Raw genomic sequence first — 14495 nt, forward strand, 5'->3', positions numbered from 1 at the left:
GCATCATGATAATTTGTTTGATGGTAAGAAGCAGTATTTGGCTCATTTTTGCAAAAAATTAGGAAATAGGGTCATATGGCATATCTACCCTCTGTTCTTATATATATATATATATATATATATATATATATATATATATATATATATATATATATATATATATATATATATATATATATATATATATATTACACACACACACACACACACATTGCGCAAGTTACCATGAATATTCCTACGAAATAAGTTAAATTAACAACCCGTCCCTCATCAGCTATTTTTTCAAACCTGTGGGTTGGTTACACTTGTTAACAGTGAGCCCTACTTCTCTTTGCAGACGGTATCTGGCCTGGGCTTATGCGAACAGATAAAAAGGTTAATGTATTCATACTTATAGTTATACATTGCTTACCACTGGCTTGGTGCTGCTGTTCATCCACAGTGGTGGGTTACTCAGTACTCACTGGATTCCATGGGTGCCTATTGGTATGCAGCAATCATACACCAACACAGCAGCAGCCCTGGCCTATATCACCCTCTGGCTCTGCCAAAATACATGTCAAGTTTAACAGCAGAACGAGACAGCCCTTCAAACACTGAACTTTTCATTATTGGTGCTGCTCAGTCACAGCTCTGATGATCCGATCACAGGTGACAGGCGCAGCAGTACGCGCACTGCATCCAACAATCCACAAATTCTTCCAATTCCAGTAATATGTATTAAATAGTCTTATGTTATACTATAACAATAGAGAATATATGTGAAAATTCAGACAATTACAACTCATAATAATTAACGGCACTACCATACTATTAACATCCCGTCACTTACCTATCAGCTTGAGCGGTTTGGGGATGCCAGTAGCAGTGTTACCATCTCCCCTATATCAAAATGTGTAACAAAGTTGCTAGAAACGTGCTATTTTACAGCAAAACGCGCTGCATAACAAAGATTTCTGTGTGGTGTTCCTTGTATATACCTATACGATCAAGAAAAAAAATCGCCAAACTACTTTTTCATAATACCAAGGAGGTTATATTGATAAAGACGCCACGCGCCTATCCAAGGCCGCCTGGAGAACAAGGCTGGTCCACATCCCTGTGACGTCACATCCCGACGATTTATCCCGCTCGCAGCTGGCTATGGTGTTTACCAGTGACCTACAACTCGTCTCCCATCATTCCCCTAATGTTTATAGCTTACTAACCTGTTGTTTTCTCACTTTTAAGTTTACATAATGTAATGTGTTATGTTATAATGAAGATATTTAGTACTGCACTTACATTTTCATTTCCTTTTCTCTATTTACATACCCGGTAAACTCCTACACACACACACACACACACACACACACACACACACACACACACACACACACACACACATATTATTGTAGAACAAAACGCTCAAGGATAGGTTATCAAATATTAAACGAAAAGTTCTTTAGAAACACATAGTACATATTGTTAATAACTATTCGATCCATCACAAGTCTATACAATTGCTCTGTATAGAGAAAACTCTAGTAATAAGCAATAATAAAATATAGATAATAACAATAATAATAATAATAATAATAATAATAATAATAATAAGGTAACTAATAACATAATCCTAATAATCTTCTAGCAAAGTCACATTGCCTGAGTACAGACAAACTTAGTGTATAATTTTAATTTCAAAGCTTGGATTATCACAGAATGCTTGGATAGGTAATTGCACTCAATTAAGGTACCTACATGTAGCTTGGATTATCCAGAGTTTTTAAAGCAGTAGCAGAGGCCATAAAAAACTGTAAATGCTCCAATAAGGGGTTATGATTGATACAACTTTATCTTGGTCTGAGCATGTCAGAGTACGGTAACTAAAACCAAAATTGCCAAAGGAATTGGAATGTTAGTCAAACCTAGGAAATTTTTGTGTAAGTCAACCCTCATTGTAATATATAATAGCTTTATATACCCTTACCTACTATATGGAATAGAGGTCGTGCAAGCAGATGCCATATTAATTCTTTATTCAAAATGCAGAAAAAAACTATCAGGATTACTCCATCTGCAAATTACAGGGATCATACTGCACCACTATTCCTTTAACTACAAGTACTGCCTCTCCATAAAATGTATATATTCACTGTCAGTAAGCTAATGTATAGATACAGCAACAGGTGTTTGCCCCCAATATTCAATTATATGATGTTTCTCAAGAATCATCAGGTTCACTTCAATTCATGTACCATTATGTAGGACAGCCATGATGCAGAAAACATTTAGATATAAAGGTGCAATAATATGAAATAATATTGCAAGACATGTACCACATAACTGCAGCATTGCTACATTCAAACACTAACTTAAACAGTTTGTGTTAAATAATGATCTCAGTAACACATAGCACTATTACTGCAATAATAAGTATTAACAGCTAGAAATATTTATGTATTATTTTTTTCTCTATATATTTCTCCCTTCTCTCACACTCTATCTCTTCTTAAATACTCTGTATATTTCTCATTAGTTTCAATATTCACAAATCTTTACCTATTTTAAGCATCTTATACATGTATTTAATTACAGTTAATGTATTATTTTTTAAGATTTAAGTTAGTAGCTTTTACTCATAATGTAGTCAGTATAAACAAATTTCATAATAAGGTAATAAATTTGTATCTTTGCTTTAATTTTTTAAAGAGTATCTTTCCTGTTATTGTCCCACAACTAATTTTCTGATTTTTCTATTGTATTTGATTTTCTTTATCTTAGGTTAGGATAGGTTAATATAGGTTAGGTTAGGTTAACTAATTTTCTAACCTAACCTAACCTAATCTAAAATTAGTGGTGGGGCAATAACAGGAAAGCACCCAATTCGTAACTTAGCAAGTAGATCATGCAAAACAACAAATACCTGTATAGTGCTTACCCTGCTGTGATGAGTTGGAGTGAAATGCTTCCTCCTGATGGCTTGTAACCATTTCCTCCGAATCAGTATACACTCACTCTTGGACCAGTTTTGTAATTGCCTTTGCAGTAAGGTACACAGCAAGTAGAAGGCATTGTCACAAGTAGTTTTGTAATGGAAAGTAAGTCGCGCGAAGCAGGCATTGTCACAAGTAGTTTTATAATGGAAAGTAAGTCGCGCGAAGAGTGTTCTCCAGGCGGCCTTGAGTATACCACACCGCTGTCCATTCAAAACTAACTGAAGCGAAGACCGGTAGCCGATCGTTGGCTGATGACGTATCAGGAGACCCGCGAAACTATGATCTTGTAAGTGTATCTTTAAGTACTGATGACGAGGTCACTGTGCGACTGATACAGGATAACCTAGATGGGCCCTGGTGGCCCTTTGTTATCCTATTATTTATGTTATGTTATGATCTGGCCTTGTCTCCAGGCGGCCTTGCTATTACACCCAAAACATTGCCGACCGCCCATTGAAAATACAAGGGAACGCCCGAGTTACGCTCCTCATTTTCCGTCTTATGTCCGCGTTTCGAGGATGTCTACCATATATGTGACCTTAATAGACTCACAATAGTCATGGCATACTGTGCCACGAAGATTTTGACGGTAAATCATACATACAAATGAGATAATACAGTATTTTCCAGCTTTGGTGGACTTGGGTGAGAGGTGGGAAGCCGTCTTTCGGATAAACGTACGACTGAACAAGGTTATGTACACATGTGAATATATATGTGCATTTATAAGTGTCGACATGTACATAATAATAATAATAATAATAATAATAATAATAATGATGATAATAATCATAATAACAATAGTAATAATAATAATTCGTTATCTTATTTCTTGTTTTCTACTACTACTACTACTACTACTACTACTACTACTACTACTACTACTGCTACTGCTACTACTACCCGCCTTACCCTAAGAAGTAGTGGCTACTGACCTCACTGAAGTCGTTAGGTTGAAAACCTAAGTGAATTAAATCAGTGACACTAGAGTGCAAATGGAGGATTTATTTTTTCCCCTCTTCACGCCTGCACTTATGGGACCTGTCATATTTAAACTCTAATTTGAGAGGTGCTTTCAGTTGCCATACAATATTTTCCGGTATCGAGAAGGGAAGTAAGTTGATTTGATGAGTTCAGTTTTTTTCCCCGTAATGCCACCATTTCTCAAAAAGCTTAGGTCATCAAACAGGCACACGCACGCACACATGCACACACATACGCACGCGTTCACACACGCACACAAGCACGTACGCACACTAGCACACACACACACACACACACACACACACACACACACACACACGACCTGGATTAACCCAACGATTAGAAACTTCTCTACCAGACCGCCTTCAAAGCGTTATTACTCACCAGGGAGGCTGGACTGAATATTGAATATAACATTTTTTTATCAAATAATTTCTTTAATTCATGCCTTTCACTATCATTAGTATTAGTAGTAGTAGTAGTAGTAGTAGTAGTAGTAGTAGTAGTAGTAGTAGTAGTAGTAGTAGTAGTAGTAGTAGTAGTAGTAGTAGTAGTAGTCGTAAAAGTAGTAGAAATAGTAAGTAAAAGTAAGAGTAGTAGTAGTAGAAGTAGCAGTAGTCAGTAACAGTAGTAGTAGTAGTAGTAGTAGTAGTAGTAGTAGTAGTAGTAGTAGTAGTAGATGTAGTAGAAACAGTGGTAGTAGTAGTAGTAGTAGTAGTAGTAGTAGTAGTAGTAGTAGTAGTAGTAGTAGTAGTAGTTGTTGTTGTTGTTGTTGTAGTAGCAGCAGCAGCAGCAGCAGCAGCAGCAGCAGCAGCAGTAGTAGTAGTAGTAGCAGCAGCAGCAGCAGCAGCAGCAGCAGCAGCAGTAGTAGTAGTACAGGAAGTAGTTTCAGTAAACTTATTGTTCTGCCTAATGTAATTTATATAGAAAATAAAAGTTTCAAGAACAAATAAGAACAGAAATGCAAATAAGATGGAGAGAGAGAGAGAGAGAGAGAGAGAGAGAGAGAGAGAGAGAGAGAGAGAGAGAGAGAGAGAGAGAGAGATTACCATACTAATTATTGATGAAAAATATAATAATAAAACAATTGTAATAATCGTAATTATAATAATAATAATAATGTCATAAAACACTAAAATTGTAGTAGTAGTAGTAGTACTAGTAGTAGTAGTAGTAGTAGTAGTAGTAGTAGTAGTAGTAGTAGTAGTAGTAGTAGTAGTAGTAGTAGTTGTAGTAGCAAAAATAATAAGTGAAAATCATATAACAATATTCATAATAACAATGATAATTGTGTGTGAGAGAGAGAGAGAGAGAGAGAGAGAGAGAGAGAGAGAGAGAGAGAGAGAGAGAGAGAGAGAGAGAGTGATTTAATCCATTGAGGTGACGACCTGATAAGCTTCTTCCTTAGGTCAAGAGGCGAAAGACTCAAAGTCGTAAAAAGTGTGAAATATTTTGTTAATCCTTCCTGCTTCCATTACTATACCACTGCTACCACCACCACCACCACCACCACCACCACCTTGAAGTCTTTGACATTTGTAAACTCTACTATACAATATCAATATATGAATATCATATTGATTTCAATATTAAAATTTCAATGCTGAAAAGGAAATATTAAATTCTCTCTCTCTCTCTCTCTCTCTCTCTCTCTCTCTCTCTCTCTCTCTCTCTCTCTCTCTCTCTCTATATATATATATATATATATATATATATATATATATATATATATATATATATATATATATATATATATATGAAGGATGAGGGTGGAGGAGGAGGAGGATGAGGGTGCTGGTGGTAGTGGAGTAGGAGGAGGAGGAGGAGGAGGAGGAGGAGGAGGAGGAGGAGGAGGAGGAGGAGGAGGAGGAGGAGGAGGAGGAGGATGGGGAGGAGGAGAAAGAGGAAGATCAGAGAGATTGCTATGCTACATTTGCTACGTGAATTGAGAAAATCAAATAAAAATAAAGATCAGACACACACACACACACACACGCACAATGGGGTGGTGACATTCTGAGGTCACGGGGAGGGACAGGGCATGGACCAGGAGGGGAGGGTCAAGTGGGTGGAGCTTTAAGGCTTAGTTTTTGAGGGAGTTTAACCAATCCAAGGGAACCAGAAGCCTTCACCTGGTGTAGATCTGCCAGATATCGCTACTGGAAAATATATGGGCTAAGACTGGCAAGGAGTTTACAGGCCGCAACTGTACATATACTACATGTGCATTTAAATGAAGGATAAGTAAACTTTGGCCTGAAGGTTGATTTTTCTTGGTATAGCAATTACTTAACACGTCAAAATCTCTCTCTCTCTCTCTCTCTCTCTCTTTATAGCTTTCATTTAGAGTGATGTGTGATTTTATGTCACTGTGCCTTGGAAAAGCATCAGTCACTGAAATTTTACTTCACTATTTGTTTCTTGTGCATTAACACCTTTAATAACAGGTCTAAATGACATATTTAGGAAACTATAATGTGGTTTACATAAGTCAAACCATGAGTTCTTTCTTAATTTTTCTCTAGTAATGAAAAAGAAAGTGTCAATTTCCCATTGTTTAACACGGAAGAGGGCAATGTTTTGGGTTTAAGTTGCGATCGTAAGCTCCGCCCACTGACTTTATTTTTTTTGTTTTTTAGCTTGCCTTCCTCCTTCAATATAACCTCCTTGCCCAAAACATTACCAGCCGCCCATCGAAAATGCATGGGAACGCCTGAGTTACGCTCCATATTTTCTGTCTTATGTCCATGTTTCGAGGCTGCCTACTATATATGTGACCTTAAAAGACTCGTAATAGTCGTGGCATACCGTGCCAGGAAAATCTAGACGGTAAATCATACATACAAATTAGATAATACAGTGTTTTCCAGCTTTGATGGACTTAAGTAAAAATTGAGAAGCTGTCTTTGGGGCAAATATATGACTGAACAAGGTCATGTGCACATGTGAATATACATGTGCATGTAGATGTGAACATGTACATATACATGTGCATTTATATGAAGGATAAATAAACTGTATGTTAGGTGAAACTTGGCCTGAAGGTTGATTTTTCTTGCTATAACAATTATTACTTAATGCGTAAATACTCTCTCTCTCTCTCTCTCTCTCTCTCTCTCTCTCTCTCTCTCTCTCTCTCTCTCTCTCTAAGAGATATATATTAATTAAAATTCTCTCTCTCTCTCTCTCTCTCTCTCTCTCTCTAGCTTTCATTTTAGAATGACGTGATTTTATGTCACTGATCACTGCAAAAAGCATTAATCACTGAAATTTTACTTCACTGTTTTTTTCTTGCCATGTAATAAACGAGAAAATCAATCTTTTTGCCATAATTCCTCCTGGAAACGGTCTGCTTTATTTTTCTCAATTTTGTAGCTATTTCGTATTATCACCGTTAATAACAGGTTTACATGACATATTTAGAAAATCATAATGTGGTTTACATAAGTCAAACCATTAATTCTTTCTTAGTTTTCCTATAGTAATGAAAAAAAAGTGGTAATTTACCATTGTTTAACACAGGAGAGGGCAATGTTTTCGTTGTAAGTTGCGATCGTAAGCCCCACTCACCGCCTCATAAGCTCTGCCCACTGGTTTCACTTTTTTTAGTACGGCGGGATAGGCGCGTGCTGTCTCCTCGAACTTCCTTGTCTGTAATCCCTTCCGTACTGAGACACATTTTTACCTTGATATTAGTGTACGAATAGACCATATTATGTGCATTAGTAAGGGTCTATGGAGGTCAGAAGATTAATGGCTAAAGTTTTCATTATTTTAATACCCACACGAGTTTCTGAAGGTGTATAAAATCACTAAATAGTAACTAGAATGACTTCGGAAACGCGTCATGGTACTGAAGACGTTAACAATACACAGCAGATAAGTAATGGTAAGAAAAGTAGTTTCGCAAGGCTATAGTTATTTAAAATGATCTCCATCACAAGGCACTGGAATCATGAAACATATTGTAATCAAATTAGAATCTCGGCAACAAGCGGCGCTGTTTATGCTCGTGATGAGCAAACTTACTGATCGATTCTGCTGGTGATCAGCATGGTGCTGCGATTGAGGCACCGGCACAAGTATCGCCTGCGACGGATCTCTATGTTCAACAGCTTGTCTTCTTTATTGAATATTAAATACACAATATGCTGGGGTGCTGGCATTGGCAACAGACAATGCGAGCACCCTCGCCCACCTGACTACCTCCCAGAGTTCTATTTTGGCTCATGGCCCGCCGGTGGCCGGGCTGTACTTCTAACAGTAGGTGACCGGCTTGATGCTGCCGCCTGACGTGCGTCTGCATCTTTAAAGGAAAAATAATAGCTACATTTACAAATAAAGGATCAACAAACAGCAACGTAAGTCATTATCTGGATAGTTCTGTACAATTTTTTGCTCTTCTGCGATTAGTGCAATTACTGATAAAAGTAAATTAGAATTTTAAGAGAAGAAACTTAAATTTTTTGTGAGTCATGACAGAGAACTCACAAACGAAATGTAGTGTATTGTTCTGTGCACTAGATCATTGTTGTTATCTTGAAAAAAAAAGCAGTTTCATAAAACTTCGTCATATAGGAAAGACTTCGAGATTCTGTGGCGATAGAGTTTTTAATATACCTTAATAACTCTCGCGGCGTGACGAATGTCGGTTTTGGCACTGGCACCGCGCCCCTTCATTAGTCGGGTGCTGCCGTCTGTGTGCGAGAGGTAGTGCTCATCCTCGTACTGTATGTATGCTCATTGACATCGAAATTTTATGACAAAGCGTGGCACTGTTGCACCATAGTACTGAAGCATACAGTCTATCACAAAGCAGCATTTCCTTGTGTTAAAAAGGTATTTTCTATCATATTTCAGCTTCATCAATCCATCTGTAGTTTATACTATTCCATTGGTACTTTAAGAGGCAATTAGCTTACGGACCTACAATCGGTGTTTCTACAGGTGCTGTTCGTTAAGTTACAGTTTGAACGCCTCTCCTGCCAAACTATGCATGACGGATTCTGAAAACGAATGGCGACTCCATGAGTTCATTGTACCATGATAGTTTTTCTATGTTTATTTCCATATTTGATTGACTACTTATTCATTGTTAGGCTGCATAAACTATTGATTCTGTAATATATCAGTATAAAGTTTTTTTATTAGTAGTGCACGTCCTCCGAGTTTGTTGTCACACGTAGCTACCTCTGTTTAAACAAGGTGGAAAATCTACCGCAAAAGTTAACACTTGGTGACATATTTCCGTGGATGAATGACGCAACGTTTAGTGTGACACGTTTGATGATACTAAAAGCTATATTATAATGAGGTTATGTGTGCTTCAGAATAAGACACATGTACTGGTTACATTTGCATTCTTATATTTGCTTGACACTGGCACGAATACAATAATAGCTCATGTTGAGTTTTTTTTAGATAGTTTGCCATTACAGCTAAAACAATGCGAGAGAAAACTTCGCATTTACCATCATAGAATCGCGACACGATTAGATACGTATACATTAACTTCTCACACCAATACTTCAGCCTCCTGGTGACGTTTACCGCAAGATGGTAGTGGGAGCGTGTGCTGTATGCGGCTGCCCAGCCAGCCAGAGGTGTGGAAAGTGTCACCTCACAGCTTACTGCAGCAAGGATCATCAGAAGCAGCACTGGAAGACTCACCGCACCGAATGCAGTCCTTACAGGTACGTAACGTGCACCACTAAACCACCTATTACCATGTAAGTTTGGCTAATTTTATTTCTTTATGCCGAAACTCAATCGAGATTAATGATTCAGAGACTGCGGCAGGGCCATCACTAGGAATGAATATTTAGAAAAATAATAACAAAAATAAAAACAAATAAAGAAGACTCAACATCATCATAATTGTCGCATTCTTTTAAGAATCCTTTTCGGGATTAACTTTTTACCACGCATTGTTCTGAAATTGAGAGTTCTGTGTCACCTAAAGTTTCCTTTGAGATGTTAAGTCTGCAGAGGAGCATGACCTGACCTTGTATGGTCTGAGGCTCCCATATGCTGGAGTTACCCTCACATATCCTGTAAGAAGGATGGAATCATTAGATTTATTATTCATCAACTCTCCTCCTTTAGCAGACTGTCCTCAATCTCTCACTCTTCACTGCAGTGTTGTACCTCTTACCATCTTGTAGCGGTGGATACATGGTTAAAGCATTTCTAAACTCAACTGCATGCCTCTCTCATTCCTGCCATGTTGCGGCATATTTTCTGTTTAATTAAGGACAATTTAATCAAGGGCAATTCGTGGCTGCTTGCACCGGTCAGTTGCTGGAGTAGATGGCAGGTTTAACTCGATAACATTCACACGGTGGAAAACAGCCGTTGACTTATTACCCACTGCATCAAAATATATACAAGACAGATGGAGCTCTCCAACAAGATGGCTGTTGTAATTGGAAATTTGATTAAAAGGAAAAAAAAGAAGCGACTGCGGTCTGGCTACCTCAGTGACGATGTAAACAAACCAATTCTGCATCTATTTTCTACATTTATTTTCATAGATACATTTAAATATTCTTCCTATTTATTGTATATAATGGTACAGTCAGTAGTTAATGCTAAAACACTTTCCAACATTTCTCTTATTTTCAATTTTGTATTGATAGTTGTTCTCATTTGACCCAGAAAATTGCCGGGTAAGCAACCGATCATCAAACAGACAAAGCGGTTTCCCAGTTGCTCGAAATGCAGCTGCATTTCGCAGTCGGCTGCTGCACAAACGCTGCTGCAAGCAGCCGCAAATTGCCCCGTGTAACCGCGCTCTTTAGTCTCATCCCTAGGCTGTCCATCTCACAAAGGCAAGAGTTAACCAATATTTTCACCCATACATCTTTTCAGAAGCGTAACACTTTCTGTTTGTTTCTAATTTTCATCCTCTCTATAACTAGAACTGTTATAAGAGAGCAACATCAGGAAATCTCTAGAACTCAATTAGCAACCATTTCAAAGATTTCCTTTGTAATTTTGGAACGAGTAATGAGCTTTCTTCTTTCCTTCCCCGATCTCCATATTATATTCTGCCATATTCTTATTTCCATATGTTGCGCCAGGCATTATGCTATACATCCCGTTGGATTCCGTGTTTCAGGACCTTTATGTGTGTGTGTCTGCTGGTCACCGTCTGCTGGTCACCATAGCCAGCCTTTCCCATTACGGAGCGAGCTCAGATCTTCGGGTAGGACTGAGACTACAACACATTCCACACACCGGGAAAGCGAGGCCACAATCCCTCGAGTTACATCCCGTACCTACTTACTACTAGGTGAACAGGGGCTACACTTTAAGAGGCTTGCTCATTTGCCTCGCCGCGCCCAGGATTCGAACCCGGGCTTTTTCGGTTGTGAGCCGAGCATGCTAACCACTACACTACGCGGTGTGTGTGTGTTTCACTGTTTCACTGTTTGATCTGCTGCAGTCTCTGACGAGACAGCCAGACGTTACCCTACGGAACGAGCTCAGAGCTCATTATTTCCGATCTTCGGATAGGCCTGAGACCAGGCACACACCACACACCGGGACAACAAGGTCACAACTCCTCGATTTACATCCCGTACCTACTCACTGCTAGGTGAACAGGGGCTACACGTGAAAGGAGACACACCCAAATATCTCCACCCGGCCGGGGAATCGAACCCCGGTCCTCTGGCTTGTGAAGCCAGCGCTCTAACCACTGTGTGTGTGTGTGTGTGTGTGTGTGTGTGTGTCACATGACTAAAACATCCCAAACTTCTTTATCAAGAAAGACTTGTATAATCCCTATTTCTGTTAAACTCAGGGTGTGCCAGTCAGAAAACCTGGGTCGGTATTTAGAGGCATCGCGGGACATCCTGCCGGGGGAAATCATCTTGAAGGATTCCCCTTTAGTGTTGGGTCCTCGTCAGGTAAGATAGAAATTCAATTCTTTTTCATCCGTCATAATTTGAATAGTTGTTTGTTTGTTTGTTTTTGCTATATGAAACGAGTACCGAAAGTAATTTTTGTTTAGTTTGCTACCTTACCATTTCCCATCAACGATATTAGATTGTTCCATTAGATTTCTCTATTTGTCAGTTTTGATGCGTATAGTATTAGCACAGTGCTGCTCTTGTACAGGTGACGGTGCCTGTATGTCTGGGTTGTTTCACCCCTGTCAATGGTACATACTCCTGTACAATGTGTGGCTGGCCTCTGTGTGGTCCTGAGTGCCAAGAGAACGATCTTCACAAAGCAGAATGTCAATTCTCAAGAAACAGGTTAGTTATTTGTTAATCTATATCATGTTCACCTTCAAGTTTGCGTTATGGAAATGTCACGCACGCACCATGGAAGGTTTTAGAGGCACAAACATAATTTTGTTCCACAATAAGTTTCAGCTCATGTAATGAACATAATTTCGGTGTTATTAATTCGTAATCTGTCGAGTAGGAATGATTCGATATGTCAGTGGTGATGGCATCATATTTTATTGTAAACTTCTTTTAATTTCCGAAGGACATCGAAGGTTCAGGTGCACAAGTTTATGCAGGTGAACCAGATGTATGAGTGCATCACACCCCTGCGATGCTTGTGGCTCAAGCAACACGATCCCACACGCTGGGTTTCCCTCACCCAAATGGAGGCCCACATGGAGCAGCGTCGTACTACTGACGTCCACGAGGTGAATCAAGTCAATGTCGTGGACTTCATGAAGCAGTATCTTAAAATCACCACATTTGAAGAAGATGAAATACACAAAATATGTGGAATAATTGATGTCAATGGTTTTGAGATTCCAGGACCGAACATTATAGGACTGTATGGCAAAGGATGTCTGGTGGAACATAACTGTATTCCTAACACCACGCGGACCTTCGATGCACAGCTCAATCTGGTTATCAGGGCGGCAGTGAAGATACCAAAAGGCAGCCACATTTCTACATCCTATTCAGATCCTATGTGGGGCACGGCCAACAGGCAGTTGCACCTCACCACCACCAAGTATTTCAAGTGTTCGTGTGATCGGTGCTTCGATCCCACTGAGTTTGGAACGCATCTCAGCAGCCTGCGGTGTGTCAAATGTACCGGAGGTCTGATGCTGCCGTCCCCTTCGCCTCTTGATCCTGATATCTGGGCATGTAATTCTTGTCCAGCCACTCTGAGCGTTGAACATGTGGAACAGTTTTTGAAACAAATGGGAGAAAAACTTGTGATGCTTAAGGAAAATTCTCTGAATTCTTCAGAAGCATTTTTGAAAGCCTCATCATCCAAGCTGAGTGAGAACCACTACTACAGGAGCGACGTAAAGTTAGCTCTAGCGCAGATGTACGGTCGTGGAGGAAGCCAGACTCAACAGCAACAGCCAAACTTGAAGGACCTTTCCAAAGATCTTTTGGAGAGAAAAGAGACCCTTTGTCGTGAAGTACTAGCGCTGGCAGACTTATTTTCTCCAGGTTTGATTTATAACATTAATTGTACTACTCCTACTAATACATACTACTAATAATCATAATATTAACGAAGTCATGGGGAACCAAGGATGTATCATTGCATTCTTGGCGACCCAAACAATAAAAATTGGTTACGGGAATACGTTCTCTCTCTCTCTCTCTCTCTCTCTCTCTCTTTTAAGATTTATTTGTCTGTAAAAAAGAAAATGGGGATTTATAAAGAGAGTACATTATACCAATCAACTAATAACATGCGTGAATTTGGTCACTTAATAAAAGAAGGAATACTAGCGAGATTATGGAAACATACTCATAACCTTGATGTAGGTACTCGTAAGCATGATGTTGCCATAATGAACTATAATGAAATCGTTCGGTGACTACATTAATTCATAATTCCGTATTATGTACTCAAATTTCCGCAGGAGAAAGCAGGCTGCGAGGTCTTCTTCTGTATGAACTCCAGGCTGCTTGCAGAGAGAGGTATAGAAGGCTTCCGAAAAAACTGAGAAATACGTCGCATTCTTGTGAACTGTTGCAAGTTAGTATTTAGGGATTTTTATCGTTCTTGAGTATTGGGATATAACACTTTCGTAGCCATGGTTCTTTCGTGATGACAGTGGGCATGAGATGTGTTGAGGGTTAGTTTTTAACGTTGCGGGAGTGATGGAAATGGTTCTTTGTTTGGAACAGGCTTTTAACTGCTTGAGAGTGTGAAAAATGTCTCTGGTCTTGTCATTCTACATTTACTTTATTTCCTTCTCCACGTTTTTTTTTTCTTCTTTTTTTTAATGTGAAAGAAAAGTGAAAGATTTTTTCTTTTTTATCCTGAGCTTGTTTTTGCTCTTGAGTCTCTTCCTTGTGTATAAAAAAATATTATCATTATTGTTATTATTATTATTATCATCATTATTACTATTATTATCATTACTACTACTACTTCTACTTTGTTTTTGTTATTGCCTATAGCGCCTGTAGGGCATACTTGAAGAATATATGTGGGAAGCGCTGTTAAGCTTCTTCCTATTAGTGGCGCAGGCAATTTTATTAATAGTGGTACCCTTATTAGAGCCTATATCACCACCCAAGCAACCAC

General features: G+C 38.9%; 1 protein-coding gene across 2 annotated transcripts in view; it reads left to right on the top strand.

The window, feature by feature from the left end:
- Positions 1–8175: 8175 nt before the first annotated feature.
- The window catches only part of LOC123520226 (SET domain-containing protein SmydA-8-like), a 9036-nt gene continuing 2716 nt past the window's right edge, over positions 8176–14495 (top strand). The window contains exons 1-6 of one of the 2 annotated variants that reach the window (XM_045282330.1): positions 8176–8323; positions 9495–9655; positions 11770–11875; positions 12087–12226; positions 12465–13402; positions 13825–13940. In XM_045282330.1, coding sequence (XP_045138265.1) covers positions 9519–9655; positions 11770–11875; positions 12087–12226; positions 12465–13402; positions 13825–13940 — 1437 coding nt within the window. In that variant the 5' untranslated portion in view covers positions 8176–8323; positions 9495–9518. Of the gene's footprint in view, positions 8324–8650; positions 8802–9494; positions 9656–11769; positions 11876–12086; positions 12227–12464; positions 13403–13824; positions 13941–14495 lie in introns of those variants that run through there. The other variant, XM_045282331.1, reaches the window with a different exon arrangement.

Source organism: Portunus trituberculatus, chromosome 46 (genome assembly GCF_017591435.1).
Source record: "Portunus trituberculatus isolate SZX2019 chromosome 46, ASM1759143v1, whole genome shotgun sequence".
Taxonomy (NCBI): Eukaryota; Metazoa; Arthropoda; class Malacostraca; order Decapoda; family Portunidae; genus Portunus; species Portunus trituberculatus.